The sequence below is a fragment of the Podarcis vaucheri genome, assembly GCF_965113315.1.
Source record: "Podarcis vaucheri genome assembly, chromosome: 2".
In the NCBI taxonomy this organism is placed as follows: Eukaryota; Metazoa; Chordata; class Lepidosauria; order Squamata; family Lacertidae; genus Podarcis; species Podarcis vaucheri.
In genome coordinates, this window is record NC_138760.1 from 65,407,803 (window position 1) to 65,422,267 (window position 14,465).

The following is a 14,465-nucleotide window of genomic DNA, read 5'->3' on the forward strand; positions in this document are numbered from 1 at the left end:
GTAAAAGAACACAAACATGTTTAAAAAAACACACACGGGCATAGCATGCATATCACTCTCATCTACTGTGAGACAGTGTTTGCAACTATTTGGTGACATTGCTGCCTTCAATCTATTATTATTATTATCATCATCATCATCATCATCATCATATATTGCATGGTTTAAACTCACTAAGCGCAATCTTAAATGAGGATGTGGAGGGAGTAAAGTAGACTATCTACTTTTTTCAAAGCTGTACCAGTGTGTATCATCCAAGGTGAAAAGTAGGCAACGTAATTATTCCATCTAGCAGTGCTGATTCTTTTTCTTTAATTCTCGCCATTTTCTTTAATTTTCGCTATTCAGAAAATTTTTGGAGGGGATAGAGGGTGGGGAGATTAATGGGCCCAATCCCAGGGCCTCTTGCGGGAGTGAATGGGCTTTGGATTCAGTCGACTGAAGGCCACCTCTGCCCTGCCTGTGTTGAGTCCATTCTGTCCCTAAAATGCTCCATTTTTGAGCCTAACACTAGCTACTGCGGGTAGAAATACCACTTGCAATAGGCCTATGGAAATCTATGCCTGCAATAGATCTATGTCCACATGCTTTCCTTGCTGGTAGAAAGACAGCTCCATCCTATCCTGATCCTTTCCAGTCAGTAGGTCTGAGGGATTGCTCTGCCCTTGCTTAATAATGCCTGACATGTGTAATAATCTCTAGGCTGCTTGTGCAATCCTGTTGGTTGGGACTGCTTTCCTCTCTACCATAGCTTGAAACAGAAGCACCACCCAGTCATTTGCTGCCCTTCTTTGTATATGTAGCCCTGAAAACAAAACACTACAGGGGAAAGCTGCACAGAGACTCTCAGAAAAGGTTGGTTGGACATAGGAAGAGTTACAATAATGAAGAAAAAAAGGCACTAGTGAAATATACTCAGAGTCGCAAAGTGATTTCATGCTCTTTATTCAGCTCATAGTGGTGAGGAGGAATGAATGGAAGTCCCCTCCCAGTATCTGCCTTATATACATTATTTACACAATGGGCTGCACATGATTGGCTAATTCCAGAATTCTACTGTAAGCCAATCAGGTTGTGGATTCACTTCAATCTGGAGCAGGATTGGGTGGTTCCTGCCAACCAATCATGCTGCTGCATTGTTCCAGGGCCAATCAGACTGCTGCATTCTGAATCCTATTGTTCTAGGACTAATCAGACTGCTGCAATTTGGATCCTATTGTTCTCAGTACATAACACCCCTCCCCTCTAAGTTCCAGTCCTGCCCGGGAGGTCGCATTCATAGTCCTCAAGGTATGCCGGTGGCCTACGTGTGCGTTGCGGCCTGTGGTGTTCCCTGGTCTGGGGTTCAGGTTCTGGCTCGTGTTCCAAGGGTGCTGGCTGTGATGGGGTTGTTTGGTCTGGTGCAACCGGCTCGCTCAGTCGTGGTTCTGGTTCTGGTGTCCTTTCGGCCTCACGGGTCCTCTCTGTATTTACTGATTCTGCCTCTCCTGCTGGCCCCTCTTGCTCTATGGGCCTCACTGCCCCGCTGTTCCCTTGGGACTCCTCTGACCTGTCCTCCTCCTGGGTTTCTCCCGGGAATCGTCGCCGTATCTGGTCGCAGTGGCGGCGCCAGCATTGCCCCCCATCCGTTAGCACCTCGTACGACACTGGGCCAGTGACCCTGGTGACTGTGGCGGGTACCCATGCTGGGCCTGCCCCAAAATTCTTTGCGTACACTGGGTCCTGGGCCTCGAAGGTCCGGGGGTTCCTGCCTTCCCCCACCACTACCTCATCCTGAGCTCTATCGGGGTGAAGGCGGTCCAATCTGATTGCAAGGCGCCGACCCATTAGTAGTTCAGCGGGGCTCCGGCCAGTCGTTGAGCTGGGGGTGCTGTGCTGTGCTAGAAGGAATGTGGCAAGGCGGTACTCCCAGTCCCCTTGCGTCATGCGGCGAAGGGTGTCCTTGGTGGTCCGCACCATGCGTTCTGCTTGGCCATTGGTGGCAGGGTGGAACGGCGCCGAACGGATGTGGCGGATGGCGTTCTGTGCTGTGAAGGTTTGGAATTCTCCTGACGTAAATGCAGTCCCGTTGTCTGAGACGAGAGTGTCAGGGAGCCCGTGGGTTGCAAACAGCCTGCGTAGTACCCGGATGGCTGCGGACGTGGAAGTGGACGGTACCAGTGCGACTTCCAGCCATTTGGTGTAGGAGTCCACCACTATGAAGAATGTTTTCCCCTGAAAGGGGCCAGCGAAATCCACGTGCAGGCGTGACCATGGTGCTCGGGCGGACTCCCAGGATTGGACTGGGGCCCTTGGGGGATCTGGGCGGGATTCTTGGCAGGCCTGGCAGTGTTTGACCCAGGCCTCTATCTCTCCATCAATCCCCGGCCACCACACATAACTCCTGGCAAGGGCCTTCATTCTTACTACCCCTGGATGTGTCTCGTGTAGGGCTGTGAGGATCCTTTTGCGGAGGGGCTGGGGAACAACGACTCTGCTTCCCCATAACAGGCACCCCTTGTGGGCCGACAGTTCATGTTTGCGGGTTGTGTAGCCGGCGAATTCTGGCCCGGGGCTGCTGCTGGGCCATCCCCTCCACACCCAGTCCAGGACCCGGGAGATGACCCTATCTTTCTTGGAATGGTGTGCAACTTCTTGTGCCTGAATGGGGCGGTCGGGAAGCAGCTCCAGGCTCATGACCTCTTGTGCAGGTGCTGGGTCAGGGCCTGTTTCCGGTAGTGGTAGCCTGCTGAGGGCGTCCGCATGGCCCATCGCCTTCCCAGGTCGGTGAATCAGTGCATACTGGTAGCTGGCAAGGAAAATTGACCACCTGAGGACGCGAGGAGACAGCACTTGGGGGGTCTGCTTTTCGGGGGCAAACAAGCCAAGCAACGGCTTGTGGTCAGTCACCACGGTGAAGGGCCGCCCGTACAAGAAATCATGGAATTTTTTTACTCCCTTCACAATTGCCAGACCCTCCTTGTCAATTTGCGAGTAGTTCCGCTCGGTTGCGTTGAGTGTCTGGGAAAAGTACGCCACCGGTACCTCTCTTCCATCCGGGAGTTGGTGCCCCAGGACAGCGCCAATGCCATAGGGTGAGGCGTCGCATGCTAGCACCACCGGCAGCCTCTCGTCGAAGTGTGCCAAGACAGAGTTTGAGACAAGCAAGTCCTTGACTGCCTGGAATGCGGCCTCCTGGCGCTGGCCCCACACCCAAGGGGCCCGCTTGTCCAGGAGTCTGTGTAGGGGCTCCGCTACCGCCGCCTTGTGGGGAAGGAAGGAATGGTAAAAGTTCAATAATCCCAAGAAGGCCTGAAGTTCAGTCTTGCTCTTGGGCGCGGGGGCATCACAAATGGCCCGTACCTTGTCCCCAGTCGGGTGGACCCCTTCTGCGTCCACCATAAATCCCAGAAAGTCCACCTGAGGCACTCCTAGTAGACATTTTTCCCGCTTCACCTTGAGACCCGCCGTCTGGAAACGGTGCAGAACGGTGCGGAGGCGGTCCTCAAACTCCTCTGGTGTGGGCCCGGCAATCAACACATCATCGAAGAAGGGGGTGACACCAGGAATCCCTTTAAGGAGAGAGTCCATTAGATTCTGGAATATGCCTGGTGCCACGCTGACCCCGAATTGCAGCCGCTTTACTCTGAACGCTCCTCTGTGCGTCACAATCGTCTGTGCCTCTGCTGTGGCCTCATCTACTGGCAGCTGTTGATATGCTTGGGCCAAGTCCAGCTTGCCAAAAATTTTCGACCCAGCCAGGGTGGCAAGGACATGGCTGACCACTGGCACTGGGTATGCGTGGGCCGTGAGGGCCTTGTTTATGGTACACTTGTAGTCTGCGCAGATGCGGACCGAACCATTAGGCTTGACGGGTGTGACGATTGGAGTTTCCCAGGGGGCATTAGGCACTGGCTCCAGCACTCCTTGCTCCACGAGTCGGTCCAATTCCTCGTCTATACGGGGTTTCAAGGCGAACGGGACCCGGCGGGCCTTGAGCCTGACCGGTCGTACTGCGGGGTCAAGCTGTAGCGCAATGGGGGGGCCCGTATACTGTCCCAATTTCCCGTCGAAAACCCCTGGAAATTCCTTGCATATGGCGTCCACGTCCACTTGTAAGGTAGTGTGGTTCACCCCGGTGACAGCTAGCCCCAGTGGTCCAAACCATGCCAATCCCAGTAAGCTAATGTAGGGGCCCTTGACCACAAGCAAGTCCAGTTGCCGCGTCCGCCCTCGGTATTGCACCCTGAAGGTCCCCACCCCCATTGTGGGGACCTTACGTTTCTGGAAGTCCCGTAGGGTGAATGGGGCCGGCCTGAGTTTGGGACCCCCAGTAGGACACAGTTTCCTTAAGGTCTTTGCCGAGATTATGGATAGAGTTGAACCCGTGTCAAGCTCCATGCGGCATGGGGCCCCCTCTATCTGTACCTCTACATAAATTTTCTCTACGTTGGGGTGGGGCAACTGGTATACCTGGCAGTCCGTGAGCTCCGTCGAGTTGCCTTGGTGCGTTGGGCCCCGGGACCTGGGGCTCTTGGGTTGGTCATCTGATGCCTGGTGTCGGGTGGGCCGAGCCCGACACACCCGGGCGATGTGTCCCGATTTTCTGCACTGCCTGCACTCTGCGTTGCGGAAACGGCAGGTCCTCCTCTCGTGACTCTCCCCGCAGCTTGCGCAGTTTCCTCCTTCTCGTCGAGGCAGCTGTGGTCTGTGCGCTGCTTGAGTGCGCTGCTGTACTCGGTGCACCTCCTCCCTGTCGGATCCTGAGTCGTCGGTGAGGTCTTCGTGGTGGACCCTTGGTTGGGATGGCAGGCTCGGCCGTGCCTCTTGCGTCGACCTCTCGGCAGCTTCCGTTGCCAGGGCCTCCTCCAGAGCGACCTGGAACGTTAGGTCCTTCTTAGCGTAGAGGCGTCGTTGCAGCTTCTCATCCTTCAGGCCACCGACGAGGCGGTCACGAAGCATGTTCTCCAGCTCTGAGAAGTTGCAGAACCGGGCGGCTTGGCGGAGAGAGGTCACAAACCCAGTTATGGTTTCCCCAGGGGCTTGTCGCTTTGCGTAGAAGGCATTTCGACGAGCCACCACTGAGGGCTGTGGCGAAAAGTGCCCCTTCAGCTGTTCCATTATTGTTTTGTATGGAACAGTAGCGACGTCTTCAGGCGCAAGGAGAGCCCGGGCGATTTCAAACGTCTCCTCTCCGCAGACGCTGAAGAATATTGCCCTCTTCTTGGCGTCTTCTTCGTCGGTGACCCCTTTGGCTTCCAGGAGGAAGGTGAAACGGGAGGCGTACGCTTCCCAGTCTCCAGATGCTGGGTTGAATGGCGAGAAGCTGCTGTTGGTTGCCATTCTGAGTTCCTTGTGTCTCGGAGCTGAAGCCTGGATACACGGTGCGAGGCAGCGGTGCGGCAGGTGGCGGTGCTGCGGTGCTGTGTGTGGCAGTCAGCTCAGCGGGATCCCATCCTCGTCGCCAGTGAAATATACTCAGAGTCGCAAAGTGATTTCATGCTCTTTATTCAGCTCATAGTGGTGAGGAGGAATGAATGGAAGTCCCCTCCCAGTATCTGCCTTATATACATTATTTACACAATGGGCTGCACATGATTGGCTAATTCCAGAATTCTACTGTAAGCCAATCAGGTTGTGGATTCACTTCAATCTGGAGCAGGATTGGGTGGTTCCTGCCAACCAATCATGCTGCTGCATTGTTCCAGGGCCAATCAGACTGCTGCATTCTGAATCCTATTGTTCTAGGACTAATCAGACTGCTGCAATTTGGATCCTATTGTTCTCAGTACATAACAACTAGGTTGTTTTGTTTTCACCTCTCATATAAGAGCTGAGCTAAAATGGGGGAATTGACTTTTGTACATGGCTTTATGCCCATGGAAAAGTGCCATATAGGTGTGGGGGAGCATGAAGTATTTGCAGAAAGAGTCTCAGCAGCCACGGCAGCAGAGACGTTTCCCCCTGTTTAGCTATACTGAATGGAAATCCAAAATGGATGCAGCTCTAGTATTAAAACCTGACTTGGAAAAAAAACTTAAGAAGAGGGTTATGGTGAGGGCCCCTTTTCACCTTCTGCTTCTCATGGAAATTGCTGCCTGCCAGCACAAGTTTACTGCTGTGTGATTGTGGCCTGCATTCAAGGACACTGGTTTGCCACCATCATGGGCAGCTCTGCCCTAAATTTACACTAATCTAAATTTGTTTTAAATATATATATAGCGTAATGCGGACATGAAAGCAAGATGCAAAGTCGGCATTAAAATGGAAATAAAATCAGATTTATTTGCCAGGCATAGAATCAAAAAGATAGAATCAAGCAGGAATAAGTTGGTATGTTTCCTGACCAATTAATTTTAGTTATAATTTCATAAGCAAAATGCAGAGTTTCTTGTCTCTTTGCTCTAATCCCTCTATGATGGCTATATTAATATGTGGGTATCTAGCAAAGATATCTACATTTGTCTCAGTTCATTTTCTCCCCCTTTCCCCCCTTTCCCTTTACAAAATAGCTCTATTATGTTCCATGCTATTACTCTTGCTAAGCAACAATCTTAATCTTAATTCAAGCCAATTCAATTCAATTCAAGCCAATTCAATTAATTCAATTCAATTCAATTAATTCAAACAATCTTAATTCAAGCCAAAGAGAAAATCTAAGGTAGGGTACGATACCTTGTGCCAGCATCCTGGTACCGGTAATCCATCTGGTCCCTGCAAAAAGTAAGTCACAATTTTGTATTCTTGGAAAGCACCAAATGAATCATAACAGCAACACACACACACACACACACCATTTATGATGGATCTGCAAGACCTACCATTACCATAAACGTATTGGAAATATCCATGCAAAAACCATGTGCTGTGTTTGAAAAGTAGGTATGTAGGAACAAATCACATTCCATGTATAAATTTGACAAATAAAACCATTACTCAAATTCATAAACAATTGCTTAAAAATTCATCAGCTCTCTGTATTAAAGCAAATTTAGTTTTTTGATTTTAAGATGTTTTGTTTCATGCAAATATGAGTTTGAAGAAGGGAGGAAAGAGCTATACAAGGATAAACTCAGTACCAATATAAGTAAAATTATTTCAGGCAATCTCTCAGACTGTATCTCTTAGCTCAACTCTGTGACACAGGAGACTGACTGCTGAATGGCTGTCTTTCAAAATGGGAAGTATGTTGCCAATGGACAAGCAGAAGCATGGACATCTTCCCTACCTATCCTAGGTAAAGCATTCTTTGCATATTATCCATACTGTTTCCAGGTTTAGTTTCTGGCTATCAATTGTAAAATACTTTCCTTGCTTGCAAACCATTTTCTTTCTTGTGACTTGGCTACACAGGTCAATTTATAATGTTAAAAATGCATTATAAAAATGTGACACTAGATGGTGCTGTAGAGCAGAATCTAAAGTCAATGGCAGATACCTTGGGAGCGTCTTTGTCCCCCCACCCCAATAGCATTTTAATGGCATTTTTTATATCTTTATAGATCCAGCAATGCTCTTGAGGGGGGTGGAATAGGCTCACAACATCGGAATAACTCTGGCCTATGGGATTGTCTGATGTGATAATGTATGCAAGCTGGCCATTCATTCAGAAGTCACAAGACAGGGAGAGTGCTTTAGATAACTGAAATGTTAAAATCATTTGTGGTATCAGATACATAAATAGGCATAGCTGCCGATTTCAACCTGTGCACTCTGAAACTACTCAAACTTATTTGCACAAAGAACGTGTTTCAAACCCCATGACATCCAGGAATATGTGGCTGAATGATACACACATACTAAATGTTTGTGCAAATTCATATCAGTTTAAAAAAGTTTTCCTCCTTCTGCCCTTCCAGGTATTTAACTGCCTGGTCCATGCATACAACTTGCTAAGCTTATAGTAGCCAGAAGTATAGACAGACCTTTGGCTACAAAGCCAGACTCTAGAATTAAAAATATATAAGCATTTAGTTTCACAACGTGGCATGAATCTGGGTGGAACGAACTGGAGCGTGCCCTGGCTTGTGAAATGTCAGTTCTTCCATATGTCTGTACAACGTTTGGTCTTTCACAAGTCATACAGACACCTGACAAATTCTGGCCACATTTTCCTATAAAAGAATGGAGGTTCCAGAGGGAAAGGAAGGGAGAAAGCGGAAAAAGACTATGTTATGCAAGAAAAGGGCTAAGTTATGCAGGAAAATTCATGCAAAAGAAGAAAGAAAGGGGGGGGATACTATACCAAAGGGCAGAGCATATCCACACCATCCAGTTCAGGTAAACCTGGCTCCCCTTTAAAAATGAACTGTTAATTGAAAATGGAGAAATACACAGAAAAGTTTATAAGAAAGAAAAAGGAAAGCAGGAACAGAAAAAAGTGAAGAAATAATTCAGAAGCTTACAGAAATGTTAAGCATGGGGGATCTCTGACCTGGAGGGCAAATGTGGTCCCCCAGGCCTCCCTTATCAGGCCCTTTGTACTCTCCCCCAGGCCAGACCCCTCACTGGCCCTGCCCCACACCCTCTTGGGCTGTTTCCTTGTGTCCTTCAACTGTAAGAATGCTTCTTACTTGCCTGGAGGTAGTGTAGACAGGTGTGTGTAGAACTTCTGACTTTTGCATGGCCAAAATGCAGCCAAATGTAAGATTCGCAGCCTAATACAAGAGTCACATCCATCGCTCCAACAATATTCGTCTGTGGGCACACCCACTGGCATTTGACTCCCGCATGACTGTCCATGATATTCAAGATATTTAAGGCTGCCCCGCCCCTATTTGTGATGTTTTTTGGTCACTTCTGGGTTTGGCACATTGTACGCGGTTGTGCACATATTGGACATGCCAAAAATGGTCACTGCCTGTATACAGGACTGAAATAAATCAAAACTGGCTTGAAGATGAAGAACGAACCATCTGTTTGTGTCTATTTTGTGCTTGGTTTCTGTTCTGTCTTCCTACTGTTAAGCTCAGTGAGCAGTCACATTGTTTTTTCATGGGTTCCTTTCTTTGATTGCTGATTTGCATATGAGGTGCCTTTCCCATTTTGTGTCTACCCTGAAACATGTACGCCAAGAAAGTGACATTCCAGCATCATGATAAAAAGAAAGGCCAGCGAAATGGAACTATTGGCCTTCTGCCATTATCCAAGTTCAAAGGCGTCTGCCTCCAGAAACCCTTTTGTGCTTCAGGTGTCAAAAAGCAACGGAGATAATTTAAAACAAACATATATTCCCAGCAGTATCAAACCATACCACTGGACAAGGCTGATCCAATCCAGGCGGCCCTGGCTCTCCCTTTTGCCCTTTTGCTCCTTTTCTACCTGGAAGTCCTCTTTCTCCCTGTGACACAACAGAAAAATCAAAGCTCTTTTATAATCTGAAAGATTGGAGTGAGAGAAATACTACTTGTTAAGTCATGAATTTAGCGTCCACCTGTTTGCATTCCATTACAGACTTATATAAGTGGCTTATATATTATGTGAAAGCTCAAATATAATACAGAAATTAAGAGAGAAGCACCAGAAAGAAAGAATAACCTGCTGTGTGAATGCAGTCCATCAGTGGTCACTTAAGAACAAACCTTGGTTAGCACTCATGGTTCATTTGGTGAGCAGCAAACTACTAAGCTGCCTGGGTTTGGATGCAGTGCTTAGCCAGACTATGGCTTTGCTCTTGGCAGCATGGCAGCGGAATCAGGAGTAGGAGAAAAGCAAAGTGGGACATCAAGAACAAACCTGGTTACTATTCATAATGCTTTATACTTTTGCCTTGCATATGGCTTCGCCTACAAAATCTGGCATATGACCACATACTATTTCTACAAATTTGAACTAGCTTCAATTGAACAAGATATAGTTGGGCTCCCCTGTCCTCAAAGATTAAAGGTGAAATATATGGCCCTGTTCAGATATGCAGTAAATAGATCTCCAGTATTAAAAGAATCTATAATGACAAATCATCTAGTGATATCTAGTACCATTTATGTAGATGAGGGCCAACATTTATTTTAGGGGATGTTGTCAGTGAGTATGGACTTTTTGTGTGTGAACAGATGAATTAGAGGCAGACATTTAGCTCAGTGAATTAGAAGCAATACAGACCTTTTCTCCTCTCTCACTTTTTTCTCCTTTTTCTCCTCTTAGGCCTGGGAAACCCTATAAGAGCAACATGGGGAAAAAGTATATGTTTAGTGCCAAATAGTTCTGGTAATGAGGAAAAGGAAAAACAAGGTGGTGGTTGTTGTTTTTTAAAAGCAACCACTCTGAATTGAGACAATGAAACATTTTCAGAAAAAAAGTATGTGCATGTTTGTTTATTTCTTGCACCTTACTCTTCCTCATACAAGGCCCAGAACAGCTTAACACCATTTATAAAGTTCAGCATTAAAAACAAAGCTAGGCTGTGATCAAAGTGCAAAAAAAGATCACTTGGGATATTGCTATTAAAACATTTATTCTGATGAAGCACAAGGATGTTGCAGATCTTATACTACTACTCATATGTGGCCCAGGGACACCTCTCTCACCTTTGTATAAACCAAGGCTGGATCTACATTGACCTGCTAAATGTTATTGAACTGAACATTCTATAAGGTTCAGTGGCAGCTTCCCTTTGTCAGTGGTTCATTGCTCTGCAGCGTGACAAGCGTAGATCCGCCCCAAATCAGGCAATGGGTCCACCTCAGCAGTACTAGCATCTGTTATGATGGCAAGGGACTCTTTAGGACTGCTGGTGGAAGTTTGCTTCTGACAATGCAACCAGGGACCCTTGGCCAGGAAAGGCGAATCTTAACCTGAGATGAAAGCATCTGCCCTGCTACACAGTCATGACCCCTCCCTCTACTAATCATTTATAACGCATGAAAAATTCTGTTTAATTGCTTCCTGCATTGTTTGCTGACATACTGATATTATAGATAGTATACTCATTACTTACGTCTAATCCTGGTTCCCCTGGCTTTCCCTAGGGTTAAGAGAAAGAAATGGAGACAGTGAACTGGTGAGAGTGGGAAATCATAGGCAAGATTCAACTAGTGCAGGGGTCTGCAACCTTTAAGACAAAAAGAGCCACTTGGACCCGTTTCCGAAGAAAAAAAAACTGGGAGCCGCAAAACTCGTCATTATAAAAATAACTTTTTTGTCACTTTTTTATTATTTCTTTGTTTGACCCCTCAGAATTACTCCTCCCCATAGAAATAAACGTTAAATTAACAAGTTACCTTTTTGTGTGTGTGTGTTCTTCACTCCCCTTCAAAACAGTGACCAGCGTACATGCCCCCTTTCAATGCAGTGACCAGTGTACAAGCCCCTTACAATGTAGCGGGCGGGAAGGTGACGTCAGGACGGTGTGTGACTAATGCACCCACCACCCCCATGCGACGTCACAGCCAGTACAGCGCCTGCCACAGTGGGGAGTGTCGGGGCACACAATGCGCCTCCTCCCCTCACTAGTATCCGCCCCGGAGCCGCAGCAAAGGTGTAAAAGAGCCACATGCGGCTCCGGAGCCGCGGGTTGCAGACCCCTGAACTAGTGGGTCCCGTCAGAGGAAGTCCTGCGCAAGGACTTATGCTTCTCCCCTCCCCACCCTGTACTAACAATTTCAGTGCTGCCCTGAAATTGGCTTGTGGGTGGGGGTGGTTGGGATAACATCCACAGCAGCACACAGAGGGAGGATATCATTCTGTCTGTTAAGCCAAAATGCTTCCCCTGATGGAAAAACTGCCTTAGTGCAATGTTGAATTTCCCCCCATGTTAAGTGGGTTACATTTATGTTAAGCAGATACCTAGCTCCCTCCCATTGAAATCTGTAAGTATTAAAAGTGCTTTGCTGACTGGGTTCTGGCCCCTGCGTACAGCATCTGGACAACACACACATTTTTGTTTTAACAGAACTTCTGTAATTTTAGTAACACAAAACAACCAAAGAGGAAATACTATTATTGTGTTGTTTTTCCATTTTCCATTTTTTCCATTTCCACAGACAAATCGTTTAAAAAACAAAACAGAAAACTGCAGGATTTCACCACTGACTCAGATATGATGTCTATACTTTGGACAAGCTAATCATATGCACTTTTACACTTTTACAGCAGAATTAACTGCTACAACTCTCTGCAACACTGATGGGAAGTTTCTGAGAAAAAGACCACACAATAATTATGAGGTTTCAAAAAGGTGTCTGAAATCTGTTTTAAATTTCCATGTAGGGCTCAATAACTATTCTTATCAAATTCTCTACCATTACAATAATACTTAGAGAAAAAAAATAAGTTTGCCTGTAAGGAACTTTTATGTAACACAGAAGCTTTCTACTTCATTAAAATTTAGTAGTTTCAAATAAAATGAAATACAGTTATGAGTCATTTCGTATCCCTTTGGAGGACTGTGGTGGATGAACGCGTTAACCCATTTCCCATAACAGATCCATATGTGTTCTTACCTTCTCCCCTTTGGTGCCTGGTAAACCGATAAGCCCAGGAGTACCAGCAGGACCCTAGAGAGAAAAGAAAACTACTAGAAAAAGCCTTGGAATATTGCTATCAAAGCATCTCTTCTAATGGAGCACAAGGATGTTGCAGATTTTATACTACTACTCACATGTGGTCCAGGGGCACCTTTTTCACCTTTATGACCACTTTCACCTTTTGCACCCTTTGCACCATCTGAGCCCTGCATAAAAACAAATACGTTTATTAGGGTTTCAACTGGTTGGTTTTTAAAAAAATCACTTGCTTTATGCCCAATTCATTTTTTTCAATTAAGTTAAAATGAAGTTTATCAAAATTTCACTCAAGGCATCTTTTAAAAATATTAAAGGAAATGCAAATCAACATACAAATAAAAGCTCCCTATTATAATAATGCACCAGACCAAGAGTGCACAGTTCCAGCCTTGGCACCTGTTTACAGAGGAACAAGAGATTGCGGGGTGGGGAGAGATAGTAGAACAATGAAACACTGATCTTGGTAACAGCAGTAGCAGCAGCAGATTTGTGGGAAAGGGCAAGTGCAAACATACCCTTTATTTGCTTATATAAAGTTATACAAGCATTTTAAAAAAATAGATTGCATAAGAAAATTTCAAACCAAAGGTATGAGTTATGAACATTCCTGAATTCTTGCTTCTGAAACTCACATGGTCTGAATCAGAAAGGAATTTGACTGGTGGTAGATTGGGCAGTGACTGAAAGATCTCAGCCTTTTGCTTCCCGAGCTGAAGGACAAGATGGCATCCCACCTCCCCATTCCATGTACAGATGCTGACTGGACTTGCAGCTTAATCTTACTTCAGTACTGGCAATGAAATGGGCTAAGGGTGTAGGAAAGGCAGCGTGGCACACCCGCCCACCTCTGTCTTCCCACAGAAGGGTAAGGCCAGGGGCCTTGGGTGAAAATAACATGGGAGGCTGACCCTGCTGCCTTCCAGCATCTGCTGACAGAGCTGGCTGTCTCATTTGGCCTAATTGTAGGGCAGGGTCTGCTCTAGGATAAGCTTAGTTAGTCTTCAGTGGTTGGTCAAAGTGGTTTGTCCTCGTGCTCAGTTCCAGTTCAATTCATAAATGGTGTGAACAATCTTAGTGACCCACCTTGTGTCCTTGAATTCCTTGGGGACCCTGCAAGATATCAATGATGCATATGAGAAAAGAAAATACAAGGGAGGTTGGGGGGAAAGTTGATCTGTAATTCAAGCCTTATCCTCAAATCCTCAATGCCTGTGCCATAATATTTATCTTTCAGACATTTTATTTAGATGTAGAGAGAAACAGAAGCCACCCATGCAAATATGCCTGCATAATTCAGAGGATGTGGCTACAGTAGACAGGCCTAACTGTTTTTCTTTTTTAGAATGCTGTCATCTTAGTATGTTACTGGCCAACCTATAGCCTGAAAAGAATAAGGCACAAAGCTAGAACTTTAAATGCAGTTGTTCCACACCAGGTTTTGGTGAATGGTGCACATCTTAAAGTTACCATTCTAAAAGTATTCTTTAAGATGAAACCATATAACCCATTGCATTTTTCTTTAGAAATCTACATTGTATTTCAGTGTGGAAGGAAGCTGTGAGCATGGAAACTTTCCTTTCAGACAGAAATATCAACTCCTAAAGCCAAGTGAGAAAAACCAGGGGGCAGCCACGTTTGTTCATCTCTAAAGTGAGGCTGTGTGTTTAATTTTTATATCAAAATAGATTGGTTGGTAAAGGTAGCTCAATCCTGGCCCTGCCATAGCCCACTGCTCTGGGGAAAATGGGGATGAGAGGCAAAGTGGTCCATTTTGTTCATCTTTTCTGAATCGTGTCATAAAAAATTACATCCTACCGCTTCCCTTTCTTTAAATATGAACAGGGAAAACAGGTGAAGAGTAAAACTGGTTGCTTCTGTCATGTCCCATTTGTCTTATAAAAATTATCAGTAAATGTATTAAAAATAGTGTCAATAAATGGCAACTCTAAAGGGAGTTTGAACGGCCAGGAGGTGACTGACATG

At 46.2% G+C, this 14,465-nt stretch overlaps 1 protein-coding gene and 1 long non-coding RNA gene across 51 annotated transcripts in view; one reads left to right on the top strand and one right to left on the bottom strand.

The window, feature by feature from the left end:
- COL23A1 (collagen type XXIII alpha 1 chain) overlaps positions 1–14,465 on the bottom strand; it is a 318,897-nt gene that overhangs the window by 2,879 nt on the left and 301,553 nt on the right. For 48 of the 50 annotated variants that reach the window (XM_082211538.1, XM_082211515.1, XM_082211524.1 and 45 more), the window contains 8 exons: positions 13,566–13,592; positions 12,578–12,649; positions 12,420–12,473; positions 10,916–10,942; positions 10,081–10,134; positions 9,233–9,319; positions 8,225–8,287; positions 6,655–6,693 (listed from right to left, as the gene is read on the bottom strand). In XM_082211538.1, coding sequence (XP_082067664.1) covers positions 6,655–6,693; positions 8,225–8,287; positions 9,233–9,319; positions 10,081–10,134; positions 10,916–10,942; positions 12,420–12,473; positions 12,578–12,649; positions 13,566–13,592 — 423 coding nt within the window. The remainder of the gene's footprint in view (positions 1–6,654; positions 6,694–8,224; positions 8,288–9,232; positions 9,320–10,080; positions 10,135–10,915; positions 10,943–12,419; positions 12,474–12,577; positions 12,650–13,565; positions 13,593–14,465) is intronic. The other 2 variants (XM_082211501.1, XM_082211502.1) reach the window with 1 other exon arrangement.
- LOC309525934 lies at positions 7–10,909 on the top strand. The gene is made up of 3 exons (XR_014216585.1): positions 7–855; positions 7,082–7,216; positions 10,123–10,909. It is a non-coding gene; the product is annotated as an uncharacterized lncRNA (long non-coding RNA).